Source organism: Pyrus communis, chromosome 12 (genome assembly GCF_041283825.1).
Source record: "Pyrus communis isolate YQ-2024b chromosome 12, ASM4128382v1, whole genome shotgun sequence".
Taxonomy (NCBI): domain Eukaryota; kingdom Viridiplantae; phylum Streptophyta; class Magnoliopsida; order Rosales; family Rosaceae; genus Pyrus; species Pyrus communis.
In genome coordinates this window covers 8,830,379-8,853,477 of record NC_142576.1, presented here as the reverse complement: position 1 = coordinate 8,853,477, position 23,099 = coordinate 8,830,379, and the positions used below count along the sequence as shown (strand labels likewise).

At 36.3% G+C, this 23,099-nt stretch overlaps 3 protein-coding genes across 3 annotated transcripts; all 3 read left to right on the top strand.

The window, feature by feature from the left end:
• The first annotated feature begins 11,627 nt into the window (after window positions 1-11,627).
• Window positions 11,628-15,287, top strand: LOC137745671 (soluble inorganic pyrophosphatase 4). Its single transcript, XM_068485667.2, has 8 exons — window positions 11,628-11,788; window positions 12,963-13,136; window positions 13,241-13,269; window positions 13,665-13,730; window positions 13,814-13,921; window positions 14,268-14,333; window positions 14,405-14,607; window positions 14,839-15,287. Exons 2-8 carry the CDS (start codon window positions 12,965-12,967, stop codon window positions 14,879-14,881), a joined length of 687 nt encoding a protein of 228 aa, XP_068341768.1. The 5' UTR covers window positions 11,628-11,788; window positions 12,963-12,964; the 3' UTR covers window positions 14,882-15,287.
• Window positions 15,288-16,400: 1,113 nt separating this feature from the next.
• LOC137744932 (uncharacterized) lies at window positions 16,401-18,684 on the top strand. Its single transcript, XM_068484750.2, has 2 exons — window positions 16,401-17,123; window positions 18,325-18,684. The coding sequence occupies exons 1-2, from the start codon at window positions 16,522-16,524 to the stop codon at window positions 18,332-18,334; spliced, it is 612 nt and encodes a 203-aa protein (XP_068340851.1). The 5' UTR covers window positions 16,401-16,521; the 3' UTR covers window positions 18,335-18,684.
• A 2,248-nt stretch (window positions 18,685-20,932) lies between these two features.
• On the top strand, window positions 20,933-21,599 carry LOC137746153 (histone H2B.9). Its single transcript, XM_068486234.2, has one exon. It carries the CDS (start codon window positions 21,029-21,031, stop codon window positions 21,446-21,448), a length of 420 nt encoding a protein of 139 aa, XP_068342335.1. The 5' UTR covers window positions 20,933-21,028; the 3' UTR covers window positions 21,449-21,599.
• Window positions 21,600-23,099: the final 1,500 nt, after the last annotated feature.

Here is a 23,099-nt window from a genome sequence, read left to right as displayed (position 1 = left end):
AGTGACAATAATATAAGCATGTGATACAATAATAAAACCAGCCATCAATCACAATTTATAAACCTTGAATATAAATCATTCATATGAAATTAATACCAAACTTTTGAAAACTCCGAGGGAGTCACCCAGACATCCAACGGTTTGCCTGGAACAATCACAACATCTCACAACCATATTATCATACACACAATGAAAAGTAGGGTTAGAGCAATACAGTTCGACTGAAGCCTATATCTTTGAAGCTATCTCAATCCAAACTCAATGAACCCAAGGTGGATATGATCTCAGACCATCACTCAACGGAATCGCGGAGTAAGAGAGATTCCGGACCATCACTTAATGGAATCCTAGTGGATACGATTCCGGACCATCATTCAACGGAATCACAGAGTGGAGTAGGAAGGATTTCGGACCATCACTCAACGGAATCCAGGTGAATACGATTCCGGACCATCACTCAACGAAATTCAAACTAGGATATGATTCTGGACCATCACTCAATGGAATCGCGGAGTACAATGCATAACAACCAATCAATGAAACAACACATGAATCAAGTTACTCAAGTTATAAAGGCTCAACGAAACAAGAAATGAAATAAGAAATGAAATAATGAAACGAGGGATGAAACACGTTTCGAAGCAACAAACCCCATGACAATAGGTTAACGGTCCATCACTAGCCCTCACCTTTCATCAAATCAAGCCAATCATACAAAACAAACCCTATTTCCAATATGCATGTCAAATCCCACTTCATAAAACTACCTCGATGGCTAAATATAAAAATTAACAATTTATAGGAAACATAATTATAAAACCAATTCATATTCACATGTATTAAAGTCACTCACATTCCATCATATCATACCATCTATGCAAATCAACCACCTTTCAAATATGCATGTCAAAACACACATCACGATCATCATCAGTACACAAGCCGTTTAATAAACATAGGTCTATGGCTAAATATATACATACATATATATATATATATATATCCATATATAAATATAATCACATTTCAATAGAAATCATATTATAAAATCAAGTCATATTCACAGATGATACCAATATAAGAAATCAAGGTAATAACCATATCACATATGTTCAAGTCACTCTCTAACCAATGTAGGCCACTAGACTTCACTTAAGTCTCCCATAGTACTAATTTTATTATTTAGAACGTAACGAGACATGTTGACAACAATTCAACTCTCGGTCAACGATAGGATCCACCACTCTACGTAATTCGATCTTGAAGATCCGCACATCGGATTTATGATCCATAACTTCCCAAAGTCCACATTATGTTTCTAGAATAACATATTAAAATTTCATTATGATCCAACGGTCGGATTGTCGTCAATCACACAAACAAGTGGCGGTCCAAATTGATCACCACACCAAACATTTGAATTTTGGGAAACCGAGCTAGACATAGGTTCACAGGGTCACTAAAAGGTATTTGGAACCTAGACAACACTCATGAACGATCCCACGCACCGCCACACGCAGTGGTAGTCAAGATGGATGGTTTAGAAACCCCGAAATTTTCGACATTAACTAGATGAGCTCAAATTTACGTGGTAGCTAGAGCTCAACAAGGGAAACACTTTTCACAACTAGGTTGACGGTAATTTCTAACCGGAAACAGTCCAAATTCACCGAAGAAAAATCGGATTTCTAGGGTTCTAAACACCCAACTCTAAAATGAATATGAAAGCACAAACTAAGCATACCAACTTGAAGATTATGAAGAGTAGATGAAGTTTCATACCTTACTCGAAGGAAAGGATTGCCAGAATCACCGGAAAAATGATAAAACCGCCGGAAAGTCGTGGGCTTTGTGGCTTCCAACTACAAAGATGGAAAAGAAATTGGAAAATCTAACACCATAGAGATGTAGGGTTTGTCAAGAGCTTTCCATGGACACCAAGATCACCCAAAACGAAGCTCAGATGAAGAAGATAAAAGCATGTCAAGTTTGTGGGTTAATGGGTCCAAATCTCCCCTAAAACGGGTTAGTAGCAGCTATCCCCTTCCATTTTCAGAAACCTCTCCCTTTTCTGGAGGTTTCACTCCCATTTATAGCATTTTGGTAAAATTACCAAAATGCCACCAACTGCAAACGACTTTAACTTCTCCGTTCTGACTCGGAAATAAGATCTGTTTATGCCTACGCGCTCATGGAATCGAACTCTACCTAACCAATTCAAGAGCTGACCAAAAAGGTCGAGAAATTTTGAAATGACTAAAGTACCCCTCACTTTGTTTTTCTCAAATTTGGATAATTAACGAACTAGTTCCAAGCAAATCTTCGAAATACGTCAAGAATAAAATAAAAAAATAATTTTGGGGATGGGATATCACAATATTTGCAGCTGAGGATGCAGTTCTGAACACCAGTGTAGGACCTACTCTATGTTGAGGTGGATCTTTAAATAACACCCACCCTTTACAAATTTCCCAACAACTGTGAAACTGAAAGGGTTTCGAGCTGCCCTCCATATACAATTCCTCCGCTTGGCGTACCTAGAAAATATAATTACAAAAATTAAAGGAAATTAAATTATGAAATTAAATGTATTTACAAAAATTAAGGGAAAGTAATTCATGAAATTAAATGTAATATAATTAAATATTTAAAATAAATTGTGAAAACACTTACTTTGTCGTAGTAGTTAGCGCCATTTTCATGTCTACTTGCAGCTGCTAACAATGCTTGATGCCATTTGTTCAAACTTGGGTGAACATGTTTTTTCCATCTTGAAGAACAACTCTCGTGGTTTCGAACATTCAGTGGAGTGGCGCCTTCGTAGAACTCTAAGTATTTTTTGGACACACGAAGCCAAACACCTTCACTTGTTTGAGAACTCCCCTTCACACTATCTTCCGACACCCATCTATAAGCCTTGCAAAGAGTTTCATCTTCTTTTCGGGTCCAAGCCCTGCCTTTATTGCAGACAAGGCCATTTGAAAATTATTGAAATAATTGAAGGAAATATTTTTGAAAGAGGTAAGAAAATATGAGAATTGAAATGGTGTATGAATGGTGAAAATTTTGTGAGGAATGGTGAATAAATGGTTTAGATATTTATAGAAAAAAAAATTAGAATTTTTAAGAATTAAAAAAAAAAAAAAAAAATTGGCCCAAAAAAAAAAAGAAAAAAGAATCCAATGGTAACTGGCGTCAACGTTGGATTCAAAGATTTGTTTAAGAATTCATGTCGGATATAACTGACAGGATTAATAACAATGATGTTGGTTATATTCGACAACAAGTCTTAAATTCCTGGCCCAGCCTGAGGCTGGCTGACTGGCTCCTTTGGCCCAATCGGTTGGCCCTTTCAGATTTCATGGGGCCCACGAGCCCTTTGGCCTAGCCCTCTGACCCTCTGGACCTTTCGGTTGGAAATGGCCTAAGGGGAACGAGATATGAGCAGATGAAAAACGCATCATTGTACTCGTGAAGAATGTCGGAGATGTTATGAAACTTAACAAGAAGTTATTTTGAATGTGCATGATTTGGCTGAATATCAACGACATGGTAAGGACGTTGATATCAAGTAAATATTACATTGATATTTGATTGATACATATGACGTAAATACTTAGTATCAAAACGTTAATATGACGTTGTTGATATGATATTGATATCAGTTGTTATATTAATAGTTGCGTCATCCACGTCGGGTTATCCTCGGTCCATGTGAGCAAATAAATCATGCATATGCATTATGGTACATGATTAATCTCCACCAATCTCTCTCCCTCCTACATAACAACTAACAATATAACTCACTAAACGCTAACGTTTGTCAAGAAAAAAACGTTCTATATAGAAAATTACAGTAATACCAAACTAATCCCTAAACTAAAAAGTTCCCTTCATCTTATTAATCAAAAAGCGAGATGGTGTTTCACAAACCTATGGAAGGCCGACCTACCAAAACTAGTTTTGATTACTTGCGAATTTGAATCATATTATTGCTAACTCATTATGAGGCTTAATCCACTGTTCTACCCTCTTAAAATAGATAATATCTTGTTCAAAAAAAAAAAATCACAATTTGTTGAAACAAAGCTTCCTCCTAATCCGAACTTGAGGGCCATAGGTTTAGGGTTTAAGGGCTCATAGTTTAGGCTTTTCAAGTAGTTGGGTTCATCATCTTTTTTGGAGTCCATGGGCCTTTAACAAAAAGGCTTCGATCAGGTGGCCTGCCCTTGATTTTTGGACCAGATACCCTTAACAAAATAACTTCAATTTTAAGTTTTTCTTTTTATTTCTATATAATTTAATCGTCAACTTCAATTTTAAGTTGTTTTATTATTATTATTATTATTATTTGTGCGCAAAGATCTAGTTGTCATGTATGCAGTATGCCTCCTACCAACTAAGAGTGTGATTTGCACATTCTAAGAAGATTTCAGATCAAAATCAACATTATAATATAAAATATGCCAACTAACTAATAATTTAAAAACAGCCTAAAAATCAATCTCAGGTACCCTTCCACTTGTATTCCAAGACTTCTGCACACCTTCCAACCTTATTAAAATACCAACTATAAAAATTAGACCTGGATTGTCTGCGATCCTCATCCTATACCCTTCTCATCTCCTCTTATTTTTGTGGTCATGGTTAAGTCACGTCAATATTTTATATTCTCATTGCTTTTTGTCTTATTATTTCTATAAAAAAATCAATATAAAATGTTGACGTGGCTTAACTGTTACCACATAAATAGGAGGGGATGGGAAGGGTATGGGATGGAGAGGGCAGACAATCCAGTTCCATAAAAATTGGCCACCTATGTATTCAGACAGTATGTCACTTTATATACATACACACACACACACACACACACACACACATATATATATATATATATATATATATTTTTTCTTAAATGCCGGACATTGGAAAGTGAGGAATTATTTTTTATTTTTTAACAAACGATATTTATCAACACTAAGGGATATGGGGATAGGCTTAGCTCCACAATGGACTAGCAATAATGTGGTTCAAATTCGCTTCTGGCAAAAATCAAATTTAGGACTTTTCACTTACAAGTGAATGGGAAAGTAAGGATTTAAACGTAAAGTTATATTGCTACTTAGTACTACGGTTTAGTGATATTTTTTTTTTACTTATAAGTTAATGGTCTTAGGTTCAATTATCGCCAAAAATGAATTTGAACCACATTATTATGACTAGCCGAGTGTGAGGCTTAGCCTCACTCCCCTCACTCCTTTATTGTAAATACTATCGTTTATTAAAAAAGAAGGTATTCATACATAAATATTGAACTCGTCATCTATACAAAGCAAACTTTAGACATATACTTACAAATAAAATAAGAATACCAACAAACTATAAGAAGAAAAAAAATAAAAGAGTACCAACAAAATATAAATTATAATATTAGCAGTTTTTTAATTATAAATATTTGATACTTAGAACCATTGTTCTAAAAATTCCCGTCTTGCACCGCCTAGGCCCCGCCTAGGCTTTAGGCGGCTGACCACCGTCCCGATTAATGCCTAGACGTTTGAAAATTAAGAAATGACGTCTAGACTTGCTGAGGCACCCGCCTAGCCCGTCCATACCCGTATAGACACCCGCTTAGGTTGCAACTCACTTAGATAGAAAATAGATAATTTTCCTTTTGCATTTTATTGTTTCCAATAAATTGTAAGAGATTTATTGAACACTTAAATAAACGCACATTATATATTTGCTCCCCATGTTTTCATTATGTTCTAATATTTCATAATATATATGTTATTCTATTTTATAGTTTATGATGAAATTATATATTTTTTAAATATAAAAAAACACTTATTTACACGAAATATAATATATTTACTTAAATCCGCCTAGTCTGCCTAGGCACTCGACTAGCACCTAACGTCTTTTAGAACCTTAATTAGAACTAGAAGATGATGGGGTGCCATGTGTCAATCCTAATTCTGCTAAATATCTTAAAGCCATCTTCTTTCTTCTTTTTTTTTTTTTTTTTTTGAAAACTAGGATTTCACATACCAGGGCAAAGAAGTCAAACAGGGACAAGAGAGCCTACCTAGAGGCAAAGAAGCCATCTTCTTTTCTTTTTGAACAAATCTGAAAGGCTGAACGCCATCTATCTTAATGGCACTACCACTAGTGGAAGTTTGTTTTTATGTGGGAATTGTGATGGATGGTCGGTCGGTCGGTCGGTTTTCCTACCAGTCAATTTGCTGTGTCGGCTGGGTAGCTCCTTCCAATCATACTTTTTTCTTCCGCATAAAGACCTAAATGCAGGTTTCCAAACAAAATAAAATAAAAATAAAAATGCAATTCAAGACGCATCTGCCAATTTATGGAACAATTATCACTTCATCAAACGGACAATAATTAGAATTGTAGTTTAGAAGTTTAGCTGTGGTAAGGTTCGTTGTTTATGCAATTTTTTATCGTTGATGCATGTGAGGTTTGCAGTATATTAATAGTCTGAATTCATCTACATTATCAATATATAACTGATTAGGTTCACTCGTGCACAAGTAAACCGCTGAAATTACAATTTTTCTTTAGATTTCAATACATGACAAATACGTATTTATGTCGCTTCCTTTTTTTTTTTTTGCATGAATACAATTGATGTTACACATGTAAAACAAGATTCTTAGTGCAATATTTGTTGCCATATGAGAAAGATTCGAGCAAATTTTAAATTTTCTGATTTAAAAAACAAATGAAGAAAAAACGATATGAAATTGGTCAGCATATTTAAAAGCATAAAATTAAAGTGGAATATTGCATGGCGTAGGAATTCCGAAGTATTGATTCTATAGATGAGGAAAAATCAAAGTTAGAAATTTGCAAGTAAGATTCCTCACCCAAATTCCGATCCCTTTGTTTTTGTATTGCTGCAGGCCTGTTCAAGCTAAGTTTTTCAAGGAATCCTTCTTTAGACAAATTTGAAATTTCTAATTGGATAGATGTCTCAACAGATAACAACTTACATGGAATCAGTTTATTATATTTGTGGCGTCTCTAATAATGAATTGTCATGTAGAGAAAAACTTACACATGACAATGAAGTATTGAACTTGAAGACGCCATCTAATAGTAAATTCATTTCTTTTAAGTGTATCACACCAGCATGGCCACCAGGGCCAGTCCAGAGATTTTTGAGGCCTGGGGCAATGCCAAAAAATGTGCCCTCACTTCATATAAAAAAATTATTTGTTTTTACACGTAAGATATCGATAAAATTATATTTAGAAAAACACTTCAAACTCAGTAATTTAGAAACATGAAAAACTAATTTATTTTGTATCGAGAGAAAGAAACCAAAAAACTTCAAGCTTACAAGCAGATAGATTATGAGTTTTGTATTCCATCTGAAGTTTTAAAGTGTTTTTGTATAAATCCTAAAATATTTCTTCTTATTTACTAACCTCGTCAATATAAGACTAAAAAAATAATGATATTTTCAAGTTTTTAAGGATATGTATAAGTAATGAATGGGCACCAAATTATACCTTTTAATGACATGTCATATGATTTGTAAATTTGGTCTAAAAATTTAGTATACGCATTACCTTTTGTTGAAGATTAAACTTGAGGGACGAATGTTTAAAAATAGCAACCCACATAGTTATTAGCTAGTAATTAAAAATAAATTAACAACAAAACAAAAATTCTTAAAAATTGAAAAAAAAAAAAAAAAACATGCACATAGCATTTCGAACTTAGGACCTCTTGTTAATTTTAAATACAAAAATCATTGCTTCTAATTAAACTTCTAATTATTTGGCCAAATTTTATAAATTTATACTGTTATGAAAAGAAATTTGTAAAAATTTAAATTTAAATAAGCACACATGGTGTTTTGAACCCAAGACCTCCTCATTAATTTCAAACAACAAAAACATTGGTTCTAGTTAAATTTCTTTGTCATTAAACCAAATTTTATAAATTTATACTCTTATGAAAAAGTATATAAATATGTCACACTAATATTTTTGATGGTCCTAATTTTTTTGGATCCCAGACAGTCGCCCTACCTGCACAGAGCTTGGGCCGGCCCTGATGGTCACCATTTAGTAACATCATTTTCAGGTAAGTAAGTCTAATGCTATATATGGATCTTCACATCGCTTTCATGGTAACTTTACTACATCAATAAAAATGTCATCTTGACCTAAAGCATGCGACGTGTCGTAGTGTCTGATAAGTAATAAGAGAGCATTTTTCATTTGGTCACATATTTTGTACCACTATTTGTATTATCTCTAGTAGAGGTAGAGGACTTACCAACACATTTCTATAAAAAAAACAATACAAAAGATAATACAAATAGATGATACAATAAAAAATTTCCCCTTGCTCGTCCTCGAGTGGTGAGTATAGTTGCTGGTATGGCTGCTTATTTCTTTTGCTGAGTTTTTTAGAGGCAAATTAGTGTATTCTTTGTGCATATTAATTTGTTGTGAAATTAGAGGTTAAATTTAATTTGTTCTCTAGTTAGACACTTATATTTGCATCTGTGGATTTATTTACGGGCCTTGTTGTGACATCCCACATCGTCCAGGGGAGTGATCCTTAAATGTATATTCCTAGCACGAGGCCTTTTGGGAGCTCACTGGCTTCGGGTTCTGTAGGAACTCCGAAGTTAAGCGAGAAGGGGGTTAGAGCAATCCCATGATGGGTGACCCACTGGGAAGTTCTCGTGTGAGTTCGCAAAAACAAAACCGTGAGGGAATGGTAAGCCCAAAGCGGACAATATCGTGCTACGGTGGTGGAGTGGGCCCAGGAAGTGATCCGCCCCGGGCTGGGATGTGACAATTTGGTATCAGAGTCTAACCCTGGCCGTGGTGTGCTGACGAGGACGTCGGGCCCCTAAGGGGGGTGGATTGTGACATCCCACATCGCCCAGGGGAGTGATCCTTATATGTATATTCCCATCCCTACCTAACATGAGGCCTTTTGGGAGCTCACTGGCTTCGGGTTCCGTAGGAACTCTGAAGTTAAGCGAGAAGAGGGCTTGAGCAATCCCATGATGGGTGACCCACTGGGAAGTTGCTCGTGAGTTCCCAAAAACAAAACCGTGAGGGAATGGTAAGCCCAAAGCGGACAATATCGTGCTACGGTAGTGGAGTCGGGCCCGGGAAGTGATTCTCCCCGGGCCGGGATGTGACACTTGTATTTTGTTATGCTGACCGCATATCAGCTGACCTGAACAGCGGATTTGTTAGGTGCAGAGTGATTGTAGTGAAGACGATGATCGTTTCCTCTGCTTGGGCTTCTTTGTCCACTTGACCTACTAACAACTTTTCTTTAAGTTATCTCTTATACCATTTTCTTCCATATGAATGAAGCTTCATTTGGACAAATGAAAAGATGTTTGAGACGGATATTTGTTGAAGTTAAACGACATCCTAGAAGGTATGAGTTTGATATTCTAAATTGACATTTGTAATTTGAGTCCAAATCGATAAAATACAAAAGTTCATGCATAATCCAAACAATATATAAAAGAGAACAACTTATATAGATAACATAACGGCGCACTCGGCCATGTAAGTGTTTCTCAAACCAAAGCGAAGAAGAAGAAAGAAAAAAAAAGACAAATGAACAAACTGGGTGCGTAATGGCTGGCCACGAAGAAGTCCGTGAGATTGACACTGTCTGTGTTTAATCTTTCCTAAAATCTACTTCTTGAACCATTCGCCAGCAGGTCAATTAAAATGACCTAATTCCAAGAGTCCGAATCTTATGTACCGAAATTTAACCATCGTGTCCTGCATCGACCGAATCTATAACGTAAATTTTGACTGTTCCACGAAACAGTGGCAATAAAAATATCTGAAATCTATCCCAAGTTACGAATAAAGAAAGAAGAGTGGTTGGTATTAGTAAAATCAAAAGTCAAACCTAATAAAAATGTGGCGTCGGAGCTTTTGGAGAAATGGATAGGCATTCCCAGTCATCTCTTACGTACCACCCACGTGCCTAAGATAGAGGAAACGATGATCCCCCATTGGCTATAGTTGCTTCAACGTCGCCTCTTTCATAAATGACTTTTAGCGTTTGACTGTCTTACTGATATGTAGTGTTATCAATCAAATTATACAGGTATATTTTATTATTTTATGTGTGACTATTATATCGTTACTGCTGTTATTATGATGTGATATGTGAATCATTCAAGGAGCATACATTCATATTTAATGAGATTAAAATTAAAATTATATAGCGGTTACAATCACTTGTCATATTATGTACTACATAAAAATATGAAAATGTTAGGAATACCATATTTTTGTATCATATTATTGTATCATCTGGTGTGATAGTGACATATACATGTCACGTCAATTAATGAGTTAATTTTATTAAATGTTAGTTGTATGCATCACTTGCATATGTGATGGTACACTAAATATGTGCAAATGTGTGGTCTCTCTAGCAAAACTCATAAAAATATGTACAAATGGCTAAATTACACTCAGTGTTCAAAATATTGGTATGCGTGAAAATATTGGTATGAAAATTTGTGAAAATAGCGACAGATATATTGAATATCAAACATTGGTTTGGACGAAATATTTTTTTTTTTAATATTTAACAGATGTGTTAGAAATATCGACGATATATGTCGATTTTAACCTAAACATAAGATTTTCTCCGATATGAGACTTCACCCCCCATTTCTATATCTTTCTCTAACTTTTTAACAATATTGACCATATCAAAGAAATTTTAAACACTAATTACACGTGAAGATATAAAATTTATTTATTTATACCTTATACTAGATTCATAATATATTAACCATGCTGCCCATATCCTTAATATATAAAAGTAAATTATAATCACGCACCATTTTTCTATTTTTGCACGCTTTTGTTTATTTGGATTGTCATATTGAATAAATTAAATAAAAACAATATTAAATAAGAGTATATAGAAAAATCATCTAATTGCAATTATATTGTTGTATTTAGATCTTATCTTTTTATCATTTTATTTCCATTTACGATCTTGCAATGTTATCTGATCATCAAAATTATCTACTTTTAGGCTACCGTTAAAGATCATTTTTAAAAGTAATCAAATAAAATTTATTTAAGTGCTGAATTGGACATTTTCATATAACTTTTAACGTTTATGATTCTTCTATTCACACGTAGAACATCTCCTCTCCCACCAATCCAATTCTCCGGGGATGGTCATAAAACGACGTGGCAACAAACTTCGTTGTCGCAAATGGCCACACGGGATTAGCGTAATCCGTCAGCTAGACCATCCCCACCCACCTAAAAAGCATTTTCCCGGATACGTTTTGTCTCATGGAGACTACTCACCGTCCGATTCACGATGTCGCGGCGAACCCGGAAAAAAAGCCCTCACGACCGTTAGGAATACCGTCTCTGTCCGTCTGTGGGACCAAATACCTACCAATAACCACCCGCCACGTAGCACATCGATGCCAGCTGGAAACACGTTAATTTCGGTTGGACAGAATATCCGGATTCCATGAGCACCAAAACTTGGGAAATTTTCCCTTTAATTTTTCATTTATTTTATTTTATTTATTTATTTATTTCCTTTAAATGGGAAAGCACAAAGATAGCGGGAACACGTACAGCTGCTTATTCCTTTCCTATTCTGCTTGAGCCCCATTCACTCCTCCTCCTTCCGCTCTTTCAATTTTTGAGATCTGCGCTCTCTTCCTCTCGAAGCTTCCTCCTCGCTCCGCCGACGGATTTGCAGTTCCGTTCCTCCGCCGGTACGTTCTCGACTAGCTTTTCCGACTCCGTAACCGTCGTTTCGTTCAATTTACGCAGCGTTTCTCGCTGTTTTTGGCGTCGTTTTGGTCAACCTTACTGTCGTTCTAGCTGATTTTATCGTCGTTTTGGTCAACCTTACTGCCCTTCTAGCTGATTTTATGGTCGTTTTTGTTGTGTTTGTGGATATGGTTTTCTTCTCTTCGGTTTTCGGAGGCAGAATCCGTCGACTTGGTCAAATTAATAATGCATTCGTAGCTTTTTTTTGCCGTCGTTTGGTCAACTGTGCATTGTAGCTGATTTTCGCGTCGTTTTTTTTTATCTGTTCGCGGATCTGATTTTTTTCTCTTCGCTTTCGTTATGCTGCTCGTATGCGTTTGCTTTCGCTGCGCGCGCTCCATGTTTGCGTTTTAATCACTGTTAATCGCCATTTAAAATGAATTATTGTGCTGAATTTATGTAAATTTCAGAGATCAATCTTTCTAGTTGTTAATATCTAAAATTGCTCTTTGTTATCGCTCTGAAATTGTTCATGTTCTCTGGCTTCTGGATTACTTGCAATTTTCTTAATTTTCAGTTAGAGTTACAGTTTGGCAGATCTAGACGCGGATTTTCGGTATATTTCGGTCAAAACGTTTTCCGTTCCGTTTCCTTTGCTCTTTGAAATAAAACGCTTTGCTGACGCGTTTCTGGAAACGTATTCCTTCACAGTCAATTTTGCGAGGCTATTTTTGGATTATTTTATTGAATTTTTCCCTCCGGAATTGAAGAGAAAATTGAGCTTTTACAAAATTTTAGAGCTATGGGCATTTTTGGATTTGTTGTGAGAAAGTAATTCTTTTACGTACTGCCTTTTGTCATTTGGATGATTGGAATCTCATAGTTTCGGACCTTTAAATTGGGAAATGTTGCATTAGTTTCATGTGATCTCGGTCTTTAATTTCGAAGGAAAAAGGTTCAATTTGTTTTAATAATTTAGAATTTCAATCATAACTTATAATTGTTATCGTATCTGACGGTCCTCAACATCATGTTTTGATATAAATGATTATTCTAGATCTTAGCTTTTGAGACTTGTGTTTAGTGCCTGTGTGGCACACTCCATGAAACATTATCGAAAAATCGCATTCAAAATCTTTTGTTTTGCTGACTTCGTGTGGTTTATGTACCTTGTAGATATGGTTCCACCAATTGAGACAGTTCAGAAAGTTGAGCCTCCTCAAAAAGTTGTTGAACCCCATGTCACCTATCATCATGATCATTCCTCACATCCACCTCTAAATGAGAGGATACTTTCATCCATGACCAGAAGGTCTATTGCTGCTCACCCGTGGCATGACCTTGAAATCGGTAAGCAGTGTCTCTCGCAGCCATCTTTGTCGTGCTACATTTCTTTTATTGTTCTTATAACCTGTGTCTAACCTCTTCTTCTTTCTTTTTCCATTTCAATGCAGGACCTGGAGCTCCTAAGATTTTCAACTGTGTAAGTATATTGAACCATAATAACTATTTGATGCTTTTAAATTTTTTGATGATTTATCTACGGCTTTGCTCAAATTTTGGATTCTCTGTAGTCTGTACTTAAGTTGAACTTATAGGGATTATATCTTGAACTGAATGACTACCCAATTGAAAAAGGTAACTTAGGAAGTCATATTAGATTAAGTTGAGTTGATCAGCTATCCAGAATCTGGAGACATTCTTGACATTTACTCATATTTAATTTATCTTCCGGAAAACTATTGTTAACATTATTCTCTAAATAATCAGTTTCCATGTTACAATTCTAATAGTTATGGCATCAATAGTACTTATTGACAAGAGTGTTCAATTGTGTTTGTCATTCTACTGACCATTGTTCTTGTGGAAATCATCCAGGTTATCGAAATCCCAAAAGGAAGCAAGGTGAAATATGAGCTTGACAAGAAAACTGGACTCATCAAGGTAAATATCTGTGCCAAGCTAATCTTCCTGGTAACTTTAGTACGTTAAGTGTGACTGCTAACGGGTGTTTTTTCTATGTGTAGGTTGACCGAATATTGTACTCATCTGTTGTCTACCCCCACAACTATGGCTTCATCCCCCGTACCCTTTGTGAGGACAATGATCCCTTGGATGTCTTGATTATTATGCAGGTATTTTTATGCTTCTTTCTGCTGCAAATGCTATATTGGAACTTTATTTCGTGAATATCGGGCAATGAAAACCTGAATATGATATCAACCTGTTGGGCACATACTACCCATGTCCTATCATGCACTCTGAGACAATCATATGCATGTCTCATTAAATAAATAATAATCATATAAAAAATTTGGGCTTAATTTTCCATATTTGTAAGGAATCGTGTTTTTGAAAGTATTGCATTATATTTGTAAGTAACTTTACACAGCTTCCAAATCTATTTGGTTTATTTTAAAGCTGATGCTTGTAAGCTGAACCTCGAATCTGATTTGTTTTGACACTTGAAAAATCTTACAGGAGCCAGTTGTTCCTGGGTGCTTTCTTCGTGCCAAAGCTATTGGCCTGATGCCTATGATTGATCAGGTATATATGAAGACAGAAAGCGTTGTTATCTTAAATTTGTTACAAAGGTTTATAACTTTTCATTTATTCAGGGTGAGAAAGATGACAAGATCATTGCTGTTTGTGCTGATGATCCTGAGTACCGACACTACAATGACATCAAGGAGCTCCCACCTCACCGTTTGGCTGAGATCCGGCGCTTCTTTGAGGACTACAAGAAAAATGAGAACAAAGAAGTTGCAGTTGACGACTTTCTCCCTGCAGCTACTGCCTTTGACGCAGTCCAGCATTCCATGTAAGTGTCAATGCTCTCTGACCTTCGCACACTCATATGATTACCTCTTTGTCTGTGAATTAAACTGTCGATAGTCTTAGAAGAATGTCGTGGATACAAGTTATGACTCCGTCCAAATTTCTTTTGATGTCAACCAGTGTCCATGTGCATAACATTACTCATTCTCGTTGGTTTGTTTAGTTCTACGAATGGAGTATAATCTTAATCTCTCTCTTTGTTTCGTTGTGATAGGAACCTCTATGCGGACTACATTGTGGAGAGCCTCAGGAGGTAGTTGTTCGTGCAAGTGATGAAACATGGTGCTATCACTACTCTTATATAGGGAACGTTATATATTCGTTTCTCTGTTATGAAAAATAACTCTATTATTTTGTTGTTAATGCAGACATTTATGCCTTATGCTCTAGACTCTAGTTGGGATTGTGCCTTAAAACCTTTTTATGTAGTAATGATCTCGACGAAAATGATAGGAAAAAGGAGCAAGGAAAATAGTCTGGGTTGATATATATTGGTTTATGCCTTTATTTTTTCCATTTGGTATGTGACTCTTGAGTTGAGTCTTCCCTTTCTGTTTTTGTTGGAGAAACATGTTTTATTTACTTGCTTTGTGTCCATGTAACGGAGCAATTCATTTTGTAAAATGCTTAATTTCAAATGTATCATTTGTTACCAATTTCAAATTATGATTTTCCGATGAAATAATCGGTTCAAGGGAAGGCTTAAACTCTTCTGCCGAGATTGCATCTCAACATCGACCCTTTCATGTGATCCCCATCAGTGTCGTACTTGCCAACCGTGCAGGTCGAATTTGAAACCTTCCATTTGTAAGTAAAGTGGAATATTGAGGAATATCTAGTTAGTGGTCAAATGTCTCATGCCGAATGAATTCACTCAGGTTTGAGATTTTATCTCAAAATACGGTGATTCTATTAACAACAAAACACCTACTTGTCTTCTTCAATAGAAAAGACAAAAAAAAAATCCCACTTGTAGTATGACGTGGAATCAAGTCTACCCACATCCGTTACTTGTATCAATCCACACAACCGCAACTAGTACATCCAAGCTGTCTACAAGTTGTCTCCGTTCAACACCCTTACTCTCACCATACAAACAATGTTGTGCAAATGCACAAATTGGACGATATAACTTTGTATGTAATCATCACGCTGTCATTGTTTTTTTTTTTTTTCCTCTCACGAGGGATCCAAATCACACTATCATTGTGGTATCATCCATTCATTTGTTGCAACACATTTTAGTTGGAGCGGTATCATGTCCACTCACATGAAAAAATAAGACAGAGTGGACATAACAGTACTATTATATTCGTATTAATATTCATGTCCTAATTGTGAATTTATCTACTTAAATTATAACATGTGGGATGGTAGAATCGCATGTAAATGTTTGGGGCTTGGAACCTAAAACTTAAGTCGATGATAAAACATTTTGAACTTGATACCAAATTAAGTTGCTCATTATGCGGTTTATCTGAACTTCTTATCTCCTAATGTGAAAGTATCGAGGTACGGAAAAAAAACACAAAAAAACACTTTTGAACTTCGATTCCAATGCCAAAGAAGGCTTGAGCCAAATTGATCACACCTATTCTAATCACAGTCAGAGACTCAGAGCCCACAGGTTGACATTGTGATAAACGTCCAGGTCACAGCCACGAATGTGCTTATCAACGAACTCCACGTGCTTCCATCGGAACTCTGCACGTGGCAGAAACCCATCTTCAATCGTCAACATAATAAAATAAATAAAATCCTTTAAATATTCCAAACTCCAAGCTTAAAGGCATAAACCCTTCCGTTCCCATCCCGCAAAAACCCAAAACCCCTTTCCTTCCAAAGGGCGATGTCCTAAAACCCTAATTTCCCCAGTCCGAACCCAAATCCAAACGCCATGAGCTCCTTCACCAACACCACCAATTTCGACAACCTCATGCTCCAAACCCTAATGGGCAGGCTCCAAATCCGACCCCCCACCAACAACTCGTTCCTCTCCCAAACCCTCGAGGAGCTCCTCTTCGACGCCGCCAATCTCTCCGACGACGACGACGATGAGAACAAGACCCAGCTCGCCAAGGAAGAATCCCGCCTTGAGAAGGAGATCATCCGGGTTGTTCTAAGCGGCAAGACCGATTCCCTCAAGCCCAATTCGGGTCAGGCCGTCACGATTGGGGAGCACCACATTTGCGTTGGGTTTCATGAGGAATCGGGTTCGGAATATCGGGTTTGGGAGTGGCATGGGCATATCATGCTCTTTGATGAAGAGAACGGGTACACCCCTGAGTATATATATGGGAATTACTTTGAGAGGCTGATTGGTAAGGCTCGTGGAAATGGCGGCGGCGGAAGTGGTGGTGTTCGTGAAGAGGAGACCAAGGAGGAAGAGGAGGAAGATAAAGAGAAGGTGACCACTTTGGGGCTCAGGGAGTTGATTGATGGTGTGGATTCGGGTCAGGGTCGGATTCTTCATCGGAATATCAATGCGGGTTCTACAAGGTTGATATGAATTACCCCCCTTATTTTTCTTGTGTGTTTTCATATGATGTGCTTGTCTTTGCATTGCTTTCACATTTGTTGGTGCTTTGGGTTTTTAAAGTAGTTGTGATTTCAGAAATGGTATATTGCAATGTGATTACGCTACATTTTGTGTTGGAACTTATATTTGGAGAGAGTTCGGGGCTGCATAAATTGCACTGTAATGAACATTTATGCTGTGGTTGGAAGAACATAGCCGTTGGTGGCTTTGCTTTCTGATAGACAATTCTAGTGATGAGAAAACGTTTGTGATAGGACTGTTCAAGATGTTGACTTAAAAGCTTAAGAAGTTTCGCATATCTTACCAGATAGGCTGAAAATAATAATAATAATAATAATAATATGGCCAAGCCTTGATTATTTCGCGTATTATCTTGAAATTGGTTATGATATGGCTACTAGCAGCTATATGAGGAAGGCCGGCATCTCACAAGGAAGTAGAGAATGATTCTGCTACCACTTACTCATATCATCAATTCTTCACCTTATTGGAAGTCGATATAAAATCCCAACATCACACAAGGACCTAGAGGAGCTACTGCTACTCGCTCTTACCATCGATTTGTTATCATGCTTGTAGTCTTAACGATATCCTGCCAGCCACCTTGACTGTGGACCCTTATGCTTGTTGAAACCAATCTGGCATAGGTTGATTTAAGACGAGGTTTAAAGTTCTCTTAGAATATAAATGTTCTCTGCCTAGATCTAGGAGACTAGGATCTTGTTTCAACTTGGATGCTCTCCCCCTAAATACTGTTTTCTTCATCCCGTTGTCTGTAATGGATTTGAGACACATCATGTGAAAAAACAAGGAGTTATAGAAGTAGAGTTTAATTCTTTAGTAAATTTTGAATGATTTTTCTGAAGTCTTTCTCCGATTCCTTCATGAAGCATTATTTAACCGCATCTTCTATTAACCGCATCTTCATGTTTCACTGATGTTTATAGTAAGTTGTGATTCAGAACTCCGAAATGATGGGATTTTTCTTAGGATTCTACATTCATGTCTAGCTGGGATTTAACTTTCAACCTCAGTATTTAATACCTATACGTATAAACCCAAATAAAGATATGGTAGTATGTGCTTTTGTGCATAGGATCCTGCCGATCGTGTCATTTGCAATGATCTACATGTTTAACCTGATTATCCTTCTTCTTACAGGATTAATTAAAAGAAAGACTTTTGGTTCTTAAGAAGTTTCTGATGTTAAAGAAGGAGCTGCGTTGAACTTTTCTTTTCTTTGGTACTTGGTGTGGGAATTCAGGACTGCTTATCACTTTACATGGTTGTAAGCTGTTTTCTTTTTGTTGGTTTTCGTTTGAATTTCCAATACGTAAGACGGTACAGAAGAAGAAGGAATGCATTGTGAGACATCATTCTGTTAAAAGTAGATTTTGATTAACTTATCAATGGACTAAAAATGGTGCATCGACTCTTTTATATTACTTGGTTGTAAATTTTAGTTATGCCTGTAAGCTGGCTGGTACAAATAATTGAGTTTCAAAGTTTCTGGTTCCGAAATGGTTATATTCTTGATACACTAGGTGTACTATGTCTAATTTATTGCTTGACTTCAATAGAGGGAGAATGACTTGTATGGAACAAGTTTACCATCATGTGGTGTCCTGGTGTCCTGGTTGCTATGCACGACAATGCATTATTTGACGTGATAGTGAACCTGTTTAACAGAAGTTGCGCTGTGGTGATCGAAAAGGATCAAATTCTGGATTTTGGTGGCAAATTGGATGACCATTCTCGTAATGACCAAAAAATTGTGGGATTTTGAGCCGTTTACTTCATCAGTCTTGTATTCCGATTCGAGGTTTATCAAAACAAGGGAACTAGGCACATTTGATGTTTGGGATGGCTTGGCTTGGACAACTTAATAAACTCAAAGAATAGAATGTTGAATGAAATTTGAATGTTGACGTACGTATTTTGTTCAAGTACACGTAGTAGATGGAGAAGTCATAAAGAAAACCATATCTATCATAACTCCCGTAGAAATGGGAAGATTGAGAGGGATAAGTGCTTTTGTAACTTCTCCATTTTCTACCTTCACATGAACAAGATATATGAAATCTACAAAGCTATTATTCTTCTCATTTCTTGAAATTTCATGTATATTGTCATATACCAAAATTCAAATTTATTCAACAAAACAACATAGAATTTGTAAATTCTCTCCTATTCTCTATCATTTTTTTTTATTGTTTGGAATTTTCAATCGATTCTCCCTATATAATTTAATCGTATGTATAAATGATGAGGTTTCCATGCAATGGTTTATGAATAGACAAATGATCAACGCTTAAGTTATTATGATGTTTTGGTTCTCCCTTTTATTTTGCCTCACATAAAGTTTGACTCCACCACTATTCAAGTACCTGTTATATTATCTACATTATGGGATGATGAGTGAGTTAAGCCTGATAATGGGCCAATCATAATAATTTGGTTCGAACTCACCTTTAGCGATAATCAAACCTTAGACTTTACTTACAAGTGAAAATGAATACTAATAGACCGTAATACTAAGTGGCAAAAGGTAACAAAGTTATTTAAGAAGTCTTAGGTTTGAATCTCATGGATGGTAGGTTCTCAACCAATTTATTCTCTTACCCCTTAGTGCAAAATATGTTGTTGCATAAAAAATAAGTTTGCAAATTTAAGGGTATTCAACCAAAATTCTAAATAAATTCATGAAACTCTATGGATACTACTCAATGTTTTGAAAGAGTTTGTAAAACCCCACACTAATCTAAGGAGGGTGTAGTCAAATTAAGATTTGAAAGGATTTTAAAAGACTTTAGAATGAGTATGTAGTCAATTAGGATGTTAAGAAAGGATTTTTTAAAAGATTTTGAAATCATGGTGTAGTCAAAGTAAGATTTAACAGGATTTAAAATTATGGTGTAGTCAACGTCAATTAGGATGTAAAATTAAAACAATACGTTGACGTGGCTTAACTGTAACCGTTCAAATAGGAGGGGAGGGATAGGGAGGAAGACTAGGAGAGGAAAGAATCTTACTCTAGTTTCAATATGATCTTTAAATAATTCATAAAACTTCATGCGTATTCAATTAAGTAAAAATGTTAGGGATTTTTATGAATTTGGAGGGATTATATAATGTATTTTAGGTTTTCGGAAATCAAGCCTCTCCCTCTAACATGTTGAATGATTTCAGTCAGGATATAAGAGCACTCATCTTGGATGGGTTTACTACTTAGATGATTTCAACAGTTATCCGCTCTGCTCTTGATTTGCATAGACATTCAAGAACTATTGTCCTAGGTGCTAGGGTTACGAACTTATAATCTATGATGATCTAGTCGATTAGGAAATAATCGAGTTAAGAGTTGTAGCTATGGGTGCTACAGATGCTTTAAAGAGAGAAATGAAAGTGATTGACACCGAAACTCCTTTTAAGTGTTCCAGTCGGCAGAGCGACTCTAAAACAAATTTTCAAGCCTTTTTTCACATTTGTCTGGTCTGGAGAAAGCTGCTGTCATAAGGATTTTCCTAATCCTCCCTCGCGGATTCAATTGAAAAATGTAAAAAATTTGTACAAGTTATCCTTTCCGTTCTCCATTAAAACTCCTTCAAACTCCGTTAATCGGTCTGACCACGACTCCAGTAAATCCAACCGCCACCACATGTCCAAATCAATCCAACGGATGCCCAATCATACACGTCACCGATCCTCATGAAAACCAATCACCCAATCACAACTAACCACCCCTCACTATATAAACAATTCGAACTACCAGCACCTCCACCAAAATCCCTTAATCCACTCCCTCTCCCCGCACAAATCCGTTTCAACTTCCCTTCGAGTCCGTTCGCACAACAAACCGCCCGAAATGGCGCCGACGAAGGCCGAGAAGAAGCCGGTGGCGGAGAAGGCACCGGCGGGGGAGAATAAGCCGACGAAGGCGGAGAAGCAGATCCCGAAGGAAGGCGGAGGAAGCGTGGAAATGAAGAAGAAGAAGAAGGTAAAGAAATCGACGGAGACGTACAAGATCTACATCTTCAAGGTGCTGAAGCAGGTCCACCCGGACATCGGGATATCCAGCAAGGCCATGGGGATCATGAACAGCTTCATCAACGACATCTTCGAGAAGCTCGCGCAGGAGGCGTCGCGTTTGGCCAGGTACAATAAGAAGCCGACGATCACGTCGAGGGAGATCCAGACCGCCGTCAGGTTGGTGCTTCCTGGTGAGCTCGCCAAACACGCCGTTTCCGAGGGCACCAAGGCCGTTACCAAGTTTACCAGTTGTTAATTTTTCATTCATTTTTTGCGATTTTTTTGTTTGTTAATATTATTTTTGTCGTGAATAATATGCATGCAGTTGTATGGAATTGGTTTTGGATTTTTCCAGATGACGAATCTTGAGTGGTTCTGTTTATATAAATTTATTCGGTTTTGATGAATCAGTGAAATAGTGAGCAATCCGCAGTTCCGCACCGTTGTGGGTTCGAAATCTTTAATAATTTGCAGATTTCAGTTGGTGAAAAAGGGATCCACATTTTCCTGATGGTTGGCAGATTGAAGATTTTAATTACGTTACATTCTTTTGGTTTTTTAAATAAACGATATTATTTATGTGGGAAAAAGGGTTAAGCCTTACAATGAAATTATAAAAATATGGTTCATTTGGCTTTTGACACTAAACCATAATGCTAAGTGCTTAATCATCTTCTTAGTATGATGTTTCAATCATGGCCCATTGAGATGTTTCTCTACAGTGTCTTCATGAAACGCTTTCGAGTGCTTTGCCAAGGTTGCACATACAAAATTTTACTTTGTTTTTAGTAGAAGCAGTTTTACAAAAACTAGAAATATGGCCAGCACGTTGATGCGGGATTAGAAACCGTATGGCAAAATATGTTTCAAAGCTATTAATATATTGTTACAAAATGTTAATGTTATCTGCACTGAAAGATGTTTGAGCTTTTTAAAAGAATTTTTACATGAAGAGCATACAGTGGGTGAATAAAGCTCCTGGAATTCTTTGAACCACTCTAAGAATATAGCATTACCTGTGAATGATTGATTGTGTAACAAAAATTAGTAAAAGATTGGAATATATGAAACTTTCATATGTATAATTCAAACTTCTACACATTTATCCATACCTTACCAATTGTTAGAAACTGCTAACATAACAATTGGTATCACATAATTGGTATGCTATTAACATAATGAATTCGTGAAGCAAAAAAGTGATATGTAATTTCAATTTACGATGCTAAAGAAGCTCTATAAGAGTAGCCGGGCCCTCTGTGCTTTATCTATCAAGGCATTGCAACTGTAGATCTTGGAAACTATAAAAATCCATCTAGTCAAGAGACAAAATTCAACAGTTATAGGTAAGGTGAATATGGAACCACGAATGTAAGATATACTTGACAAATTTGCAACCAAACAGATGAAAGTACAGATGATGAAACAATCAATTCAATCAAAGACATTGAATTCAATCTCTATGACAACACAGAAGACAAACAATTGATGTCGTTGTAGGTCATTTTAAACGAAACGAAGAACGTTGTCTTACATAGTTGGACGCAGGTAGCTAATACAAAATCTATCTATGTATCTTGCAAAACATTACGGAAGTAGTAAAAAACAATCCTCACAGATGACAGTAAAATAACGAGAAGGCAAACTTGTACCAAACGTACAAACAGGACAAATACATATTAAAGCGTAAATAATCAAGAATAAAAAGATGAGGCTTTTCAAAGCCTACCAAATAGAATCACCAAGGAATTTTCAAAGCATTAAGTGATTTTTTGTAACCCTTCTTCGTAATTCTACAAAAAAGCACAGGAACAACTATATAAGCTCCTAATAAAAGCTAAAAAGCTGATATAAATTGAAATTAAAAAAAAAAAAAAAAAAAAAAAAAAAACAAAATTAGCACAAAT

What these genes read in the sequence shown, in the direction of transcription:
- LOC137746153 (XM_068486234.2), top strand. Translation starts at nt 21,029, where the DNA reads ATGGCGCCGACGAAGGCCGAGAAGAAGCCGGTGGCGGAGAAGGCACCG.
- LOC137744932 (XM_068484750.2), top strand. Translation starts at nt 16,522, where the DNA reads ATGAGCTCCTTCACCAACACCACCAATTTCGACAACCTCATGCTCCAA.
- LOC137745671 (XM_068485667.2), top strand. Translation starts at nt 12,965, where the DNA reads ATGGTTCCACCAATTGAGACAGTTCAGAAAGTTGAGCCTCCTCAAAAA. An exon ending in GTGGCATGACCTTGAAATCG is followed by an intron (nt 13,137 to 13,240) that starts GTAAGCAGTGTC and finishes ATTTCAATGCAG; the next exon opens with GACCTGGAGCTCCTAAGATT. An exon ending in TGATGCCTATGATTGATCAG is followed by an intron (nt 14,334 to 14,404) that starts GTATATATGAAG and finishes TCATTTATTCAG; the next exon opens with GGTGAGAAAGATGACAAGAT.